General features: G+C 44.4%; 1 protein-coding gene across 2 annotated transcripts in view; it reads right to left on the bottom strand.

Annotated features, from left to right (window-relative positions):
- The window catches only part of LOC123188316 (uncharacterized), a 3,318-nt gene extending 1,006 nt beyond the window's left edge, over positions 1-2,312 (bottom strand). Inside the window, exon 1 of one of the 2 annotated variants that reach the window (XM_044600365.1) lies at positions 967-2,312. In XM_044600365.1, coding sequence (XP_044456300.1) covers positions 971-2,182 — 1,212 coding nt within the window. In that variant the 5' untranslated portion in view covers positions 2,183-2,312 and the 3' untranslated portion in view covers positions 967-970. The remainder of the gene's footprint in view (positions 1-966) is intronic. The other variant, XM_044600364.1, reaches the window with a different exon arrangement.
- Between the last annotated feature and the right edge of the window lie 11,057 nt (positions 2,313-13,369).

Consider the following 13,369-nt stretch of genomic DNA (forward strand, 5'->3'; position numbering starts at 1 on the left):
AACACACCTGTGTAATTGCTTTAATTGATACTGAGGGCTAAATATCTTCGTAGCACAAGTTCTTGCCAGTTCACCACTTTGATTGGTTCTGATGAGATTCAGACTCTTAAGTTGCAGCCATACCAGTTAATTTGATTTATTTCAAAATCATGAAAAATTACAGATGAGACGATGACCAAAAAAGGGACTTCGGTGACCTTATATCTATCAAGAAAAGTGGACAAGATAAGTCATGCTTGACTGGTTTCAACTTATATTCCTTCTATATTAGATTAACGATAAAACACTCCTGCATAATACTCCCTCCGTAAAGAAATATAAGAGCGTTTAGATCACTACTTTAGTATTCCAAACGCTCTTACATTTCTTTACGGAGGGGGTAGTTGGTTATTGTCATCTTGTTGGAGCCAAGACAACACACAATCTACCAAGGAAAAGCAATCACATCCAAGGAAGAAGACATGAAGCTTTGTTTGTTTGCTAGGTTCAGCTGTGTGCCTACATTCGCAGGAGCCGAAATTCAGGGGCTCTGCCCAGATATATTTCTTATCATGGTTGTTCGAGTTGCATCACACAATCGCATACATAAAAGGATACAAACCTGAGTATAGTACATTTACACAATTACTGCTTCCCAGATTAGGCAATCCCTTTATCTTTGCATATATTTGTCACACACAAAAGAATTAGTGATTTCTGCACTTCCACTAGGTCTCTGAATGGTGGATGGATATTACTCAATGATCTATGGTGTGGAAGACCCTTTCTTTATTTGTCTGAATAATCAAGATGGCAAGCAAATACTATCACTCCTGATTTAAGTTAGTTTTCCCAGAAGCTGAGGAGAAATAAACACAACCCTTTAAACAAGACTTGCCTACTACAATAATGAACTATCAAGCACCAAACAAGTTATGTGATAACTATGCAGGTAAGGAGATAATTAGAATGCAACAGAGTATTTACCCCTTCATATTGTCTGTGACGACAGCGATGGTGGGAAGTTGGTATATATGTGCGCACGTAGGATGTGATGCTTCAACCTGCAGACGCTCTCAAGCTGCAATGTCTTGACGTCCAGTGAGAAACATTCCAAGTCTGACATCTCTAATGATGATGAACTTGGGGAGTCATCTTCTGATCTTAGTAGTAGCAAGTACCTCTCTGTTGCACCTCTCAGGAAATACCGGTAACCGGATTCCAATGGGATCGTCTTCTCCATCTGCCACTGGTTGAAACTCTGGCCTTCGTTTTGCCTAATGGTGTAGTAGAGGTTAAATGTGCCATCTGCATCGTGTTCACGGACAGCAAACATCCCAGGTCTGCCTTCCCCTGCATCCACAATGGCAATCGGTGGCCTTCGGCAGCCGGGTGGGAGGTCGGCAATGGAGAACTCCATCCTCCTGGTGTCAAGCATGAGCAATTTCTGCCTCCAGTCCATGACCCAGTAGAAGCAAGCACAAGCGTATTGTCGGCCGAAGAACACAGGGCTCTTGGACGACGCCGTCGACACGCCGGTGCCCGCTAACAAATCGCCCCAGGCCTGAGACGCAACGGCTCGCCATTCTCCGGTGCTTGAAGAGAAGACGAAGGCGACCAGCTTCGTTTTGCACTGCGCCATCCAGATCACTCTGAATGACGTTTCTTCCGCCTCCTCCTCGCCGGAGGTAGCCAGGAAGGGCTCGCACCAGCGCTCCAACTCCACGCGGAGCGGGTGCTCCACCGAAGCGGCCAGGTCGTCAGGGATTGGGGGAAGCTGGAGGCACCGCCGGTGGAGAGGGTCGCACACCGCGAGCTCCGTGAAGACAGGGGATTCCTCGCCAGCGTCGTCCTCGGGGGTGCGGTCGAGGAGTACGCGGCCGTCGCGGACGTCCCGGACGATCCAGCTGTCGTGGGAAGGGAGGAAGGAGTAGGAGAAATCCGCGGCGAGGGAGACGGCGCGGGCGGCGGGCGCGGAGGCGTGGGGCGGGCGGGCGGGGTGGAAGCCGTTGTGGTTGAGGAAGCCGAGGAAGGGCCGGGCGTGGAGGGAGCGGAAGCGCCGGAGGAATGCCCGGTCCGTGACGAGCCGGCGGAAGGCGACGCAGGCCGCGGAGGCGCGGACGAGGTCGGCCGGGGTGAGCAGCAGGAGGAAGATCTCCGCCAAGAGGTCGTCGGTGACCGGCAGGGAGCTCATTTCCGCCATTTCCTGGCTGGTCGCCGGTGGGGTGGATGAAGGAAGGAGCTTTGGCGTCGCTGAATCGGAACTCGGCAGCTGCGTTGGCCTGGAAGGTCAAATGTCAAGCAACAAAATGGTTTGGCCTCTCGTGAAAGTCAGACGTGATTACTCCTATGTGAAAGCGCACTCTGCCTCTTGTAACCAAGTCTTTTTTTTTTTGCTTCTGTGCAAAAATAACAGAGTTACGGATAATATTCTACAGATTATGAAAAACATATTCATCCGGGAACCAGTAACTCGTAAATTATGTCGAACCAAAACCGATCAATATCCAAATGAAACAGATTCAAACTTCTCCTAGAAATGTTTGTGGTGCAAAATTACAGAAAATGAGTAATTCAAAAAAGAAGAATTTGAGATGTGCGCTGGACCGAAGAGACGGATTCCATCCTCCGGGCCCATTTCTTTGTTTGCATCGGAGAATCCCGCTCCATGTTTGCAGTGCGAACTAACCTATGGACACATCTCTCAATAATATGTCTCTTCGATTTTCACCGGTGGGTCCTCCCCACCCCTAGATTCCAACCAATTATCGACACTACAACTTGTAACTTAATTCACGTAAAAATCATCAGCTCGGAAGTCTGTTATCAACTATTAAGGCAGATAAAAAATAGGAAAAGTGACATAAATTAAATCCAGATTCGTAGATCACCAAGCGACAACTACAAGCATTCGAACGAGCCAAAGGCGCGTCGCCGTCATCGCCTCTTCCTTATTGACACCGGGCAAACTTGGTTTTAGTAGACAGTCGGGAAGTCGTCGCCCTAAGGCCCCACACGACCAGCGCACCATAGAGAATATCATACAGAAACCAACATTCGGTGGAAACCGGTGAAAACCACTAGAAAAGGATGTTTTGAAGTTTCAAAAAAAAATGAAAAAAAATATGGGATGTTAAGTGGATGATGTTTTATTGCCACACAAAATTTCAAGTTGAAAAACATTACAAGATGTGAGCTATGAAAAACACAAAATCAGCGTTGAATAGTGTCGAGATGATTTTGTGTTTTTCATAGCTCACATCTCATAATGTTTTTCAACTTGAAATTTTGTGCAGCAATAAAACATCACCTTCTTAACATCCCACATTTTTTCAGATTTTTTTTTGAAACTTTAAAATATGGTTTTCACGAACTTTTCATTGAATGTTGGTTTCCATATAACATTCTTCACAATCACAGATCGACGGGATTTAACATGTAGACACACGAACACACACACGAACGAAGACCACATCGAAGCTGAAAGTGCTAGTGATCGACTAGAGGGGGGGTGAATAGGCGATTTTTATGAAAGTCTTCAAAACATGGAAGTTTCGAAGACAACCGATAGAAATAAACCTATTACCATGCAGCGGAAGGTAGACTACACTAGGCAAACCATAGTCAAGTATTCAATGAAGTGAAAGTGCAATGACTAATAGCAGCTAGGCAGTAAGGATCAGGTAGGAAGATATTGTGAAGCCAATCAGAACAAGCAGTCACTCAGTGAAGACAAAAGATAATGCAGTCATACAATGACTTTACAAGGACCAACAGTAAGTAAAGGGAAGGGAAGGATGAAACCAGTTACTCGTCGAAGACAATGATTTGTTGGACCAGTTCCAGTTGCTGTGACAACTGTACGTCTGGTTAGGAAGGCTGAGATTCAACTCAGAAGACCTCGTCTTCACCTTATTCCCCTTGAGCTAAGGACACCCAGTCCTCGCCCAATCACTCTGGCAAGTCTTCAAGGTAGACTTCCTAACCTTCACAGACTTCGCTCACCGGCGATCCACAATGACTCTTGGATGCTCAAAAGCGACGCCTAACCGGCTGGAGGATTCACAGTCCTCAAGTGTAACAAGTCTTCATATCACACAGATAGGATGACTTAAGTGATGCCTAACACTCTTTGGCTCTGGATGTTTAGGGCTTTATCCTCGCAAGGAATTCTCTCTCAAAGGCTTCGAGGTGTGTTGCTCTCAAACGACAAAAGCCGTACTCTAACTCTGAGCAGCCAATAGTTTATGGTTGTAGGGGGGTGGGCTATTTATAGCCACTAGACAGCCCGACCTGATTTGTCCAAAATGACCCTGGGTCACTAAGGAACTGACACGTGTTCCAACGGTCAGATTTCAAACACACACGGCAACTTTACTTGGGCTACAAGCAAAGCTGACTTATCCAACTCAGGACCAGATTTGCTCTCATAGTCTTCACTCGAAGACATAGGATTTTGGTTAAGCATCACTTCAGTCATTCTAACTGGTTCTCTTGGACCCCACTTAACAGTACGGTGGTTCCTATGACTCAACAAAGAAAAACACAAAACGACGAAACTGTTAAGTCTTCGCGCTCCATAGTCTTCACGTGATGTCTTCTCTTGTCATAGTCTTCAATGTGAATGTCTTCACATACCACCTTTGACTTCAATGTCTTCATACATTTTTAGGGGTCATCTCTGGTAGGAAAACCGAATCAATGAGGGACTTCTACCTGTGTTATCCTGCAATTCTCACAAACACATTAGTCCCTCAACTAGGTTTGTCGTCAATACTCCAAAACCAACTAGGGGTGGCACTAGATGCACTTACAGAAGCAGGTTCATCGAAGACAACCACTGACCGAATCCTGCGAGATCCGCTAGAGACACACTTCCACATGCCCTTCGACGTCACTAGACACACCGCCAGTGTACGAGGTAGGCGTGGAGAAACTTATTCCATCTTCAGGGAGCCACTGTCGTCCTATCTTTTATGAGCATGACACAAACTCTAACCAGACTCAAAAGAACACCTAAAAAGGGAATCATCCTGCCGGCAAGGGTCGCAATCCACCATGCCCCCATGATCCTAATGCTACAGGAGACAAGGCTAACTAGCGGTGGCGCCGATGGGAGGCAGAAACCCTAGTGGCATGTTCGTCTGAGAGGAGAGAGGAAGGGGTATGAGCCCATTTCTTTTAATCTTTTGTGATTATAAGCCTATTTGTGTTTTAACTCTAAGTGTGCAATTCTATTTATTTATTTAACTTTCGGTGATCAAGTCTAAGTTAACAGGACTTACTCACCACTAGATCATTGATGGGCCACGTTGCGGCATTGGTCTATTTAGAATTTTCTTTAAGATAGAAAGAAATTAATCATGAACTTTAATAGAGCGGTGAATAGTGAATCTAATTGGTTTGTAAGGAAGGGTTGGGTAGTTTGGCAGTACATGGTTTTTTCTTTGGTCTAATGGGTTTCAATTGGTGCGAGCAATTGCATAGCATAACAACCTGTGAAGAGCTGCCGAAATGAAGTCATGTGTATTGTGGTTTGAGATTTGGGAATAGTATTTGTCATACTCTCATGTAAATCAGTTTAGATGGGGTCTTGTAGATATGTTCATTGATTTGAATTCGAGGGTGAATTATTTGGTTATTTACAATTTGCCTTTTATATTATTTGTGATTGTGGATTGCTTAGCTCTTCAGAATTTGTTTCCTTTGACTTGTGAATATCATTCTTGATTGTTGTCCCATCTCCTAATACTATAACCTCCGTCCATAATTAACTGTGGATTGTCGCTGAAATGAGTGTATCTACACACTACGCGTCTAGATACACTTATTTTAAGACGGAGGGAGTATTAACTCGTGATCAATACACCATGTATCAATACAAAACAGAAGTATTCAAGAGAAATCTTGCAACAGGTAGTATAGGCCAGTTGAGAATTGCATTTGGAGGCCGAGCTCCATGGAGGCCTCTAAATGCGAAATTGATTTTTTATTTTTTTGAAAATTCATACTTTTACATTGCAAAAATTTCTGAAAAAATACAAAGATAGATGAAGGCATAATGCACAAGTGTGTAAATTTTCAGAACAAAATACATTGAAACAAGGGTGTGCAAAAAAATCTAAGGATTTTTTATATCACATGATACGATTCATCCTCCCAGACTTTTTTGTACAGGTCGCATTTCGAGGTATTTCACTTGATCAGACTTCATTGCTGAGTGACACTTGATCAGACGCATGGCCCATGGAGCATAGAATTTCAACCCAAAGATGTCAGAGCCAGACGCAGCCAACTGCCTGATGAAGAAGTCTTGAGCATTGAAGCTGATGCCATTGAAGATATAGAAAACCAAAGTCTTCATTGCTCCTTCAAGCTTTGCTGCAGATGAGTGTCCTTTGACAGGCCATAGAGTCTTCCTGATGATGTGGTAGATGGTGCGAGGCAGGTACTCTAGGTCTTCAACAAAGAATTCCTTAGGATATTCAGCATCTGGAGGCAAAGGCTTCATCATGCTCAGCATTTGACTCATGTTGGGTTCTGTCTTTTGAAAGATGCTTTCCAAGGCATCTTGATGTTGTTGACAACCTGGTTCATAGTATTCACCAGGAGTGTGCAGGCCTGCGAGCTCAATGATATCAAGAGCTTTAGCTTCGTGATGGACATTGCCTGTCATCCACTCAAGGACCCAAGTCTTCGGATCCCTATTGTAGCCTCGAATATGAAGCAACAGTTCTTCATTCCAGTGCTCCTTGTCGGTGATGAACTGCAGCAGACCAGCATCTATGAAACAGTCCAATGCTTCTTCGAGGTAGGGCAGACCAGCCATAGCTTTAGAGTCGAGGCGCATATGTGGAAATATGCGCCCTTGAATGTATAGGACACAGGAATAGTAGCTGCGCTGCTGATAGCTCCAGAACCGATCTGAAGAAATGCACGGTTTGGTATAAGGGTTCTTGGAGCTGTTGAAGAAGGTATTATGTGCCATGAAGCCATTCGCATTGAAGACCCCAGGTGAAGTGGCAGTGCCTGGGAAACGTGGAAGTCTTGGCTTGGGCTTTTGGACTTGAGGCCTGTGCTCGACGTGGTACTCAAATTGTGGACCAGCAGCAGGTGGAGGAGTCAGAATGGGCCATCGAACCGTAACTTGCTGACCACGATCAAATGCCAGCTCCATTGTGTGAGGTCTTGGAGGGGGAACAGGGGCATTGGCATTGTCTTCATGGACTTCAGGGGCCACATGGACTTCAGGTGCAGGCTCCACATTTGCTTCAGCCATGACTACGTCATTGGCTTCATTAGTGTTGGTGGTGGCTGTTGGGGAACGTAGCATAAATTCAAAATTTTCCTACGTGTCACCAAGATTAATCTATGGAGTCATCTAGCAACGAGGGAGGAGTGGATCTACATACCCTTGTAGATCGCGCGCGGAAGCGTTCAAGAGAACGGGGTTGATGGAGTCGTACTCGTCGTGATCCAAATCTCCGGAGATCCTAGTACCGAAAGGACGGCACCTCCGCGTTCAACACACGTACAGTCCGACGATGTCTCCCACGCCTTGATCCAGCAAGGAGAGAGGGAGAGGTTGATGAAGACTCCATCCAGCAGCAGCACAATGGCGTGGTGGTGATGGAGGAGCGTGGCAATCCTGCAGGGCTTCGCCAAGCACCACGGGAGAGGAGGAGAAAGAGAGGGAGGGCTGCACCAGCAGGGAGAGATCAAATCATGTGTTATGGGCAGCCCTAGGCCTCACTATATATAGGGGAGAGGGAGAAGGGTGCGCCCCCTCTAGGGTTCCCACCCCTAGGGGGGCGGCAGCCCTAGATGGGAAAGGGGAGGCGGCCAAGGGGAGGAATCCCTCCTCCCCAAGGCACCTAGGAGGTGCCTTCCCCCCCTAGGACTCTTCCTTTTAGGGTTTCCCCACCCTAGGCGCATGGGCCCTAGGGGAAAGTGGCGCCCCAGCCCACTTTGGGCTGGATCCCTTCCCACTTCATCCCATGGGGCCCTCCGGGATAGGTGGCCCCACCCGGTGGACCCCCGGGACCCTTCCGGTGGTCCCGGTACAATACCGATAACCCCGAAACTTGTCCCGATGGCCGAAATAGGACTTCCTATATATAAATCTTTACCTCCGGACCATTCCGGAACTCCTTGTGATGTCCGGGATCTTATCCGAGACTCCGAACAACATTCGGTAACCACATACAAACTTCCTTTATAACCCTAGCGTCATCGAACCTTAAGTGTGTAGACCCTACGGGTTCGGGAGACATGCAGACATGACCGAGACGTTCTCCGGTCAATAACCAACAGCGGGATTTGGATACCCATGTTGGCTCCCACATGTTCCACGATGATCTCATCGGATGAACCACGATGTCAAGGACTTAATCAATCCCGTATACAATTCCCTTTGTCTAGCGGTATTGTACTTGCCCGAGATTCGATCGTCGGTATCCCGATACCTTGTTCAATCTCGTTACCGGCAAGTCTCTTTACTCGTTCCGTAACACATCATCACGTGATCAACTTCTTGATCACATTGTGCACATTATGATGATGTCCTATCGAGTGGGCCCAGAGATACCTCTCCGTCACATGGAGTGACAAATCCCAGTCTCGATTCGTGCCAACCCAACAGACACTTTCAGAGATACCTGTAGTGTACCTTTATAGCCACCCAGTTACGTTGTGATGTTTGGCACACCCAAAGCACTCCTATGGTATCCGAGAGTTGCACAATCTCATGGTCTAAGGAAATGATACTTGACATTAGAAAAGCTTTAGCATACGAACTACACGATCTTTGTGCTAGGCTTAGGATTGGGTCTTGTCCATCACATCATTCTCCTAATGATGTGATCCCGTTATCAATGACATCCAATGTCCATGGTCAGGAAACCGTAACCATCTATTGATCAACGAGCTAGTCAACTAGAGGCTTACTAGGGCCATGGTGTTGTCTATGTATCCACACATGTATCTGAGTTTCCTATCAATACAATTACAGCATGGATAATAAACGATTATCATGAACAAGGAAATATAATAATAACTAATTTATTATTGCCTCTAGGGCATATTTCCAACAGTCTCCCACTTGCACTAGAGTCAATAATCTAGTTCACATCGCCATGTGATTAACACTCACAGGTTACATCGCCATGTAACCAACATCCAAAGAGTTTACTAGAGTCAATAATCTAGTTCACATCACTATGTGATTAACACTCAATGAGTTCTGGGTTTGATCATGTTGCTTGTGAGAGAGGTTTTAGTCAACGGGTCTGAACCTTTCAGATCCGTGTGTGCTTTACAAATCCTTATGTCATCTCCTAGATGCAGCTACCACGCTCTATTTGGAGCCATTTCAAATAACTGTTCTACTATACGAATCCAGTTTACTACTCAGAATAATCTGGATTAGTGTCAAAGTTTGCATCGGCGTAACCCTTTACGACGAACTCTTTTACCACCTCCATAATCGAGAAAATTCCTTAGTCCACTAGTTACTAAGGATAACTTTGACCGCTGTCCTGTGATCCATTCTTGGATCACTCTTGTACCCCTTGACTGACTCATGGCAAGGCACACTTCAGGTGCGGTACACAGCATAGCATACTGTAGAGCCTACGTCTTAAGCATAGGGGACGACCTTCGTCCTTTCTCTCTATTCTGCCGTGGTCGAGCTTTAAGTCTTAACTTCATACCTTACAACTCAGGCAAGAACTCCTTCTTTGACTGATCCATCTTGAACACCTTCAAGATCGTATCAAGGTATGTGCTCATTTGAAAGTACCATTAAACATTTTGATCTATCCTTATAGATCTTGATGCTCAATGCTCAAGTAGCTTAATCCAGGCTTTCCATTGAAAAACACTTTCCAAATAACCCTATATGATTTCCAGAAATTCTACATCATTTCTGATCCATAATATGTCAACAACATATACTCATCAGAAATTCTATAGTGCTCCCACTCACTTCTTTGGAAATACAAGTTACTCATAAACTTTGTATAAACCCAAAATCTTTGATCATCATCAAAGCATACATTCCAACTCCGAGATGCTTACTCCAGTCCCTAGAAGGATTGCTGGAGCTTTGCATACTTATTAGCATCTTTCAGGATTGACAAAACCTTCCGGTTTGTATCACATACAACCTTTCCTCAAGAAAATCGTCGAGGAAACAATGTTTTGACATCCTATCTGCAAGATTTCATAAATAATGCAGTAATCGCTAATATAATTCCAACAGACTCTTAGCATCGCTACGAGTGAGAAAGTCTCATCGTAGTCAACTCCTTGAACTTGTCGGAAAACATCTTAACGACAAGTCGAGCTTTCTTAATGGTGATACTTACCATCATTGTCCGTCTTCCCTTTTAAAATCCATATGTACTTAACAGCCTTACGACCATCAAGTAGTTCTTCCAAAGGCTACACTTTGTTTTCATACATGGATCCTATCTCGGATTTTATGGCCTCGAGCCATTTATCGGAATCCGGGGCCACCATCGCTTCTCCATAGCTCGTAGGTTCATTGTTGTCTAGCAACATGACTTCCAAGACAGGATTACGTACCAGTCTGAAGTAGTACGCATCCTTGTCATCCCACGAGGTTTGGTAGTGACTTGATCTAAAGTTTCATGATCACTATCATAAGCTTCCACTTCAATTGTTGTAGGTGCCACAGGAACAACTTCCTGTGCCCTGCCACACACTAGTTGAAGAGATGGTTCAATAACCTCATCAAGTCTCCACCATCCTCCCACTCAATTCTTTCGAGAGAAACTTTTCCTTGAGAAAGGACCCGATTCCAGAAACAATCCCTTATTGCTTTCGAATCTGAGACAGGAGGTATACCCAACTGTTTTGGGTGTCCTATGAAGATGCATTTATCCGCTTTGGGTTCGAGCTTATCAGCCTGAAAATTTTTCACATAAGCGTCGCAGCCCCAAACTTCTAAGAAATGACAGCTTAGGTTTCTCTAAACCCTAGTTCATACGGTGTCATCTCATCGGAATTACATGGTGCCTTATTTAAAGTGAATGTGGTTGTCTCTAATGCCTAACCCATAAACTATCGTGGTAATTCAATAAGAGACATCATGGTATGCATCATATCCAATAGGGTGCAGTTATGATGTTCGGACACACCATCACACTATGGTGTTCCAGGCTGTATTAGTTGTGAAACAATTTCCACAATGTCTTAATTCTGTGCCAAACTCATAATTCAGATATTCATCTCTATGATCATATCATAGATATCTTATCCTCTTGTCACGACGATCTTTCAACTTCACCCTGAAATTACTTGAACCTTTCAATAATTCAGACTCGTGATTTATCAAGTAAATATACTCAACATCTACTCAAATCATCTGTGAAGTAAGAACATAACGATATCCACTACATGCCTCAGCACTCATTGGACTGCACACATCAAAATGTATTACTTCCAGCAAGTTGCTTTCTGGTTCCATTTTACTGAAACTGAGGCTTTCAGTCATCTTGCCCATGTGGTATGATTTGCATGTCTCAAGTGATTCAAGATCAAGTGAGTTCAAACGGTCCATTTGCATGGAGTTTCTTCATGCATATACACCAATAGACATGGTTCGCATGTCTCAAACTTTTCAAAAACGAGTGAGCCCAAAGATCCATCAACATGGAGCTTCTTCATGCATTTTATACCGATATGACTTAAGTGGCAGTGCCACAAGTAGGTGGTACTATCATTACTATCTTTTGGCATGAACATGTGTATCACTACGATCGAGATTCAATAAACCATTCATTTCAGGTGTAGGACCATTTGAAGGTATTATTCAAATAAACAGAGTAACCATTATTCTCTTTAAATGAATAACCGTATTGCGATAGACATAATCCAATCATGTCTATGCTCAACGCAAACACCAAATAACAATTATTTAGGTTTTAATACCAATCTCGATGGTAGAGGGAGCGTGCGATGCTTGATCATATCAACCCTGGAAACACTTCCAACACATATCGGCAGCTCACCTTTAGCTAGTCTCTGTTTATTCCGTAGCCTTTTGTTTCGAGTTACTAACACTTAGCAACTGAACCGGTATCTAATACCCTGGTGCTACTAGGAGTACTAGTAAAGTACACATCAACACAATGTATATCCAATATACTTCTATCGACCTTGCCAGCCTTCTCATCTACCAAGTATCTAGGGTAATTCTGCTCCAGTGGCTGTTCCCCTTATTACAGAAGCACTCAGTCTCGGGTTTGGGTTCAACCTTGGGTTTCTTCACTAGAGCAGCAGCTGAATTGTCGTTTCATGAAGTGTCCCTTTGTTCCCTTGCCCTTCTTGAAACTAGTGGTTTCACCAACCATCAACAATTGATGCTCCTTCTTGATTTCTACTTTCGTGGTGTCAAACATCACGAATATCTCAAGGATCATCATATATGTCCCTGATATATTATAGTTCATCACGAAGCTCAAGCAGCTTGGTGGTAATGACTTCGGAGAACCATCACTATTTCATCTGGAAGATCAACTCCCACTCGATTCAAGCGATTGTTGTACTTAGACAATCTAAGCACAAGCTCAACAATTGAGCTTTTCTCCCTTAGTTTGTAGGCTAAGAAAATCGTCGGAGGTCTTATACCTTTTAACGTGGGCACGAGCCTGAAATCCCAATTTCAGCCCTCAAAACATCTCATATGTTTTGCGACGTTTCAAAACGTCTTCGGTGCCTCAACTCTAAACCATTTTAACTGAACTATCACGTAGTTATCAAAAATGTGTATGTCAGATGTTCGCAACATCCACAGACGACGTTCGAGGTTCAGCACACTGAGCGGTGCATTAAGGACATAAGCCTTCTAAGAAGCAATGAGGACAATCCTCAGTTTACGGACCTAGTCCGCATAATTGCTACTATCAACTTTCAACTAATTTTTCTCTAGGAACATATCTAAACAGTAGAACTAAAGCGCGAGCTACGACATAATTTGCGAAGACCTTTTGACTATGTTCAGGATAATTAAGTTCATCTTATGAACTCCCACTCAGATAGACATCCCTCTAGTCATCTAAGTGATTACATGATCCGAGTCAACTAGGCCGTGTCCGATCATCACGTGAGACGGACTAGTCATCATCGGTGAACATCTTCATGTTGATCGTATCTACCATACGACTCATGCTCGACCTTTCGGTCTCTTGTGTTCCGAGGCCATGTCTGTACATGCTAGGCTCGTCAAGTTAACCCTAAGTGTTTTGCATGTGTAAAACTGTCTTACACCCGTTGTATGTGAACGTAAGGATCTATCACGCCCGATCATCACATGGTGCTTCGAAACGACGAACTTTAGCAACGGTGCACAGTTAGGGGAGAACAC

This window comes from Triticum aestivum, chromosome 2A (assembly GCF_018294505.1).
Source record: "Triticum aestivum cultivar Chinese Spring chromosome 2A, IWGSC CS RefSeq v2.1, whole genome shotgun sequence".
Lineage (NCBI taxonomy): Eukaryota > Viridiplantae > Streptophyta > Magnoliopsida > Poales > Poaceae > Triticum > Triticum aestivum.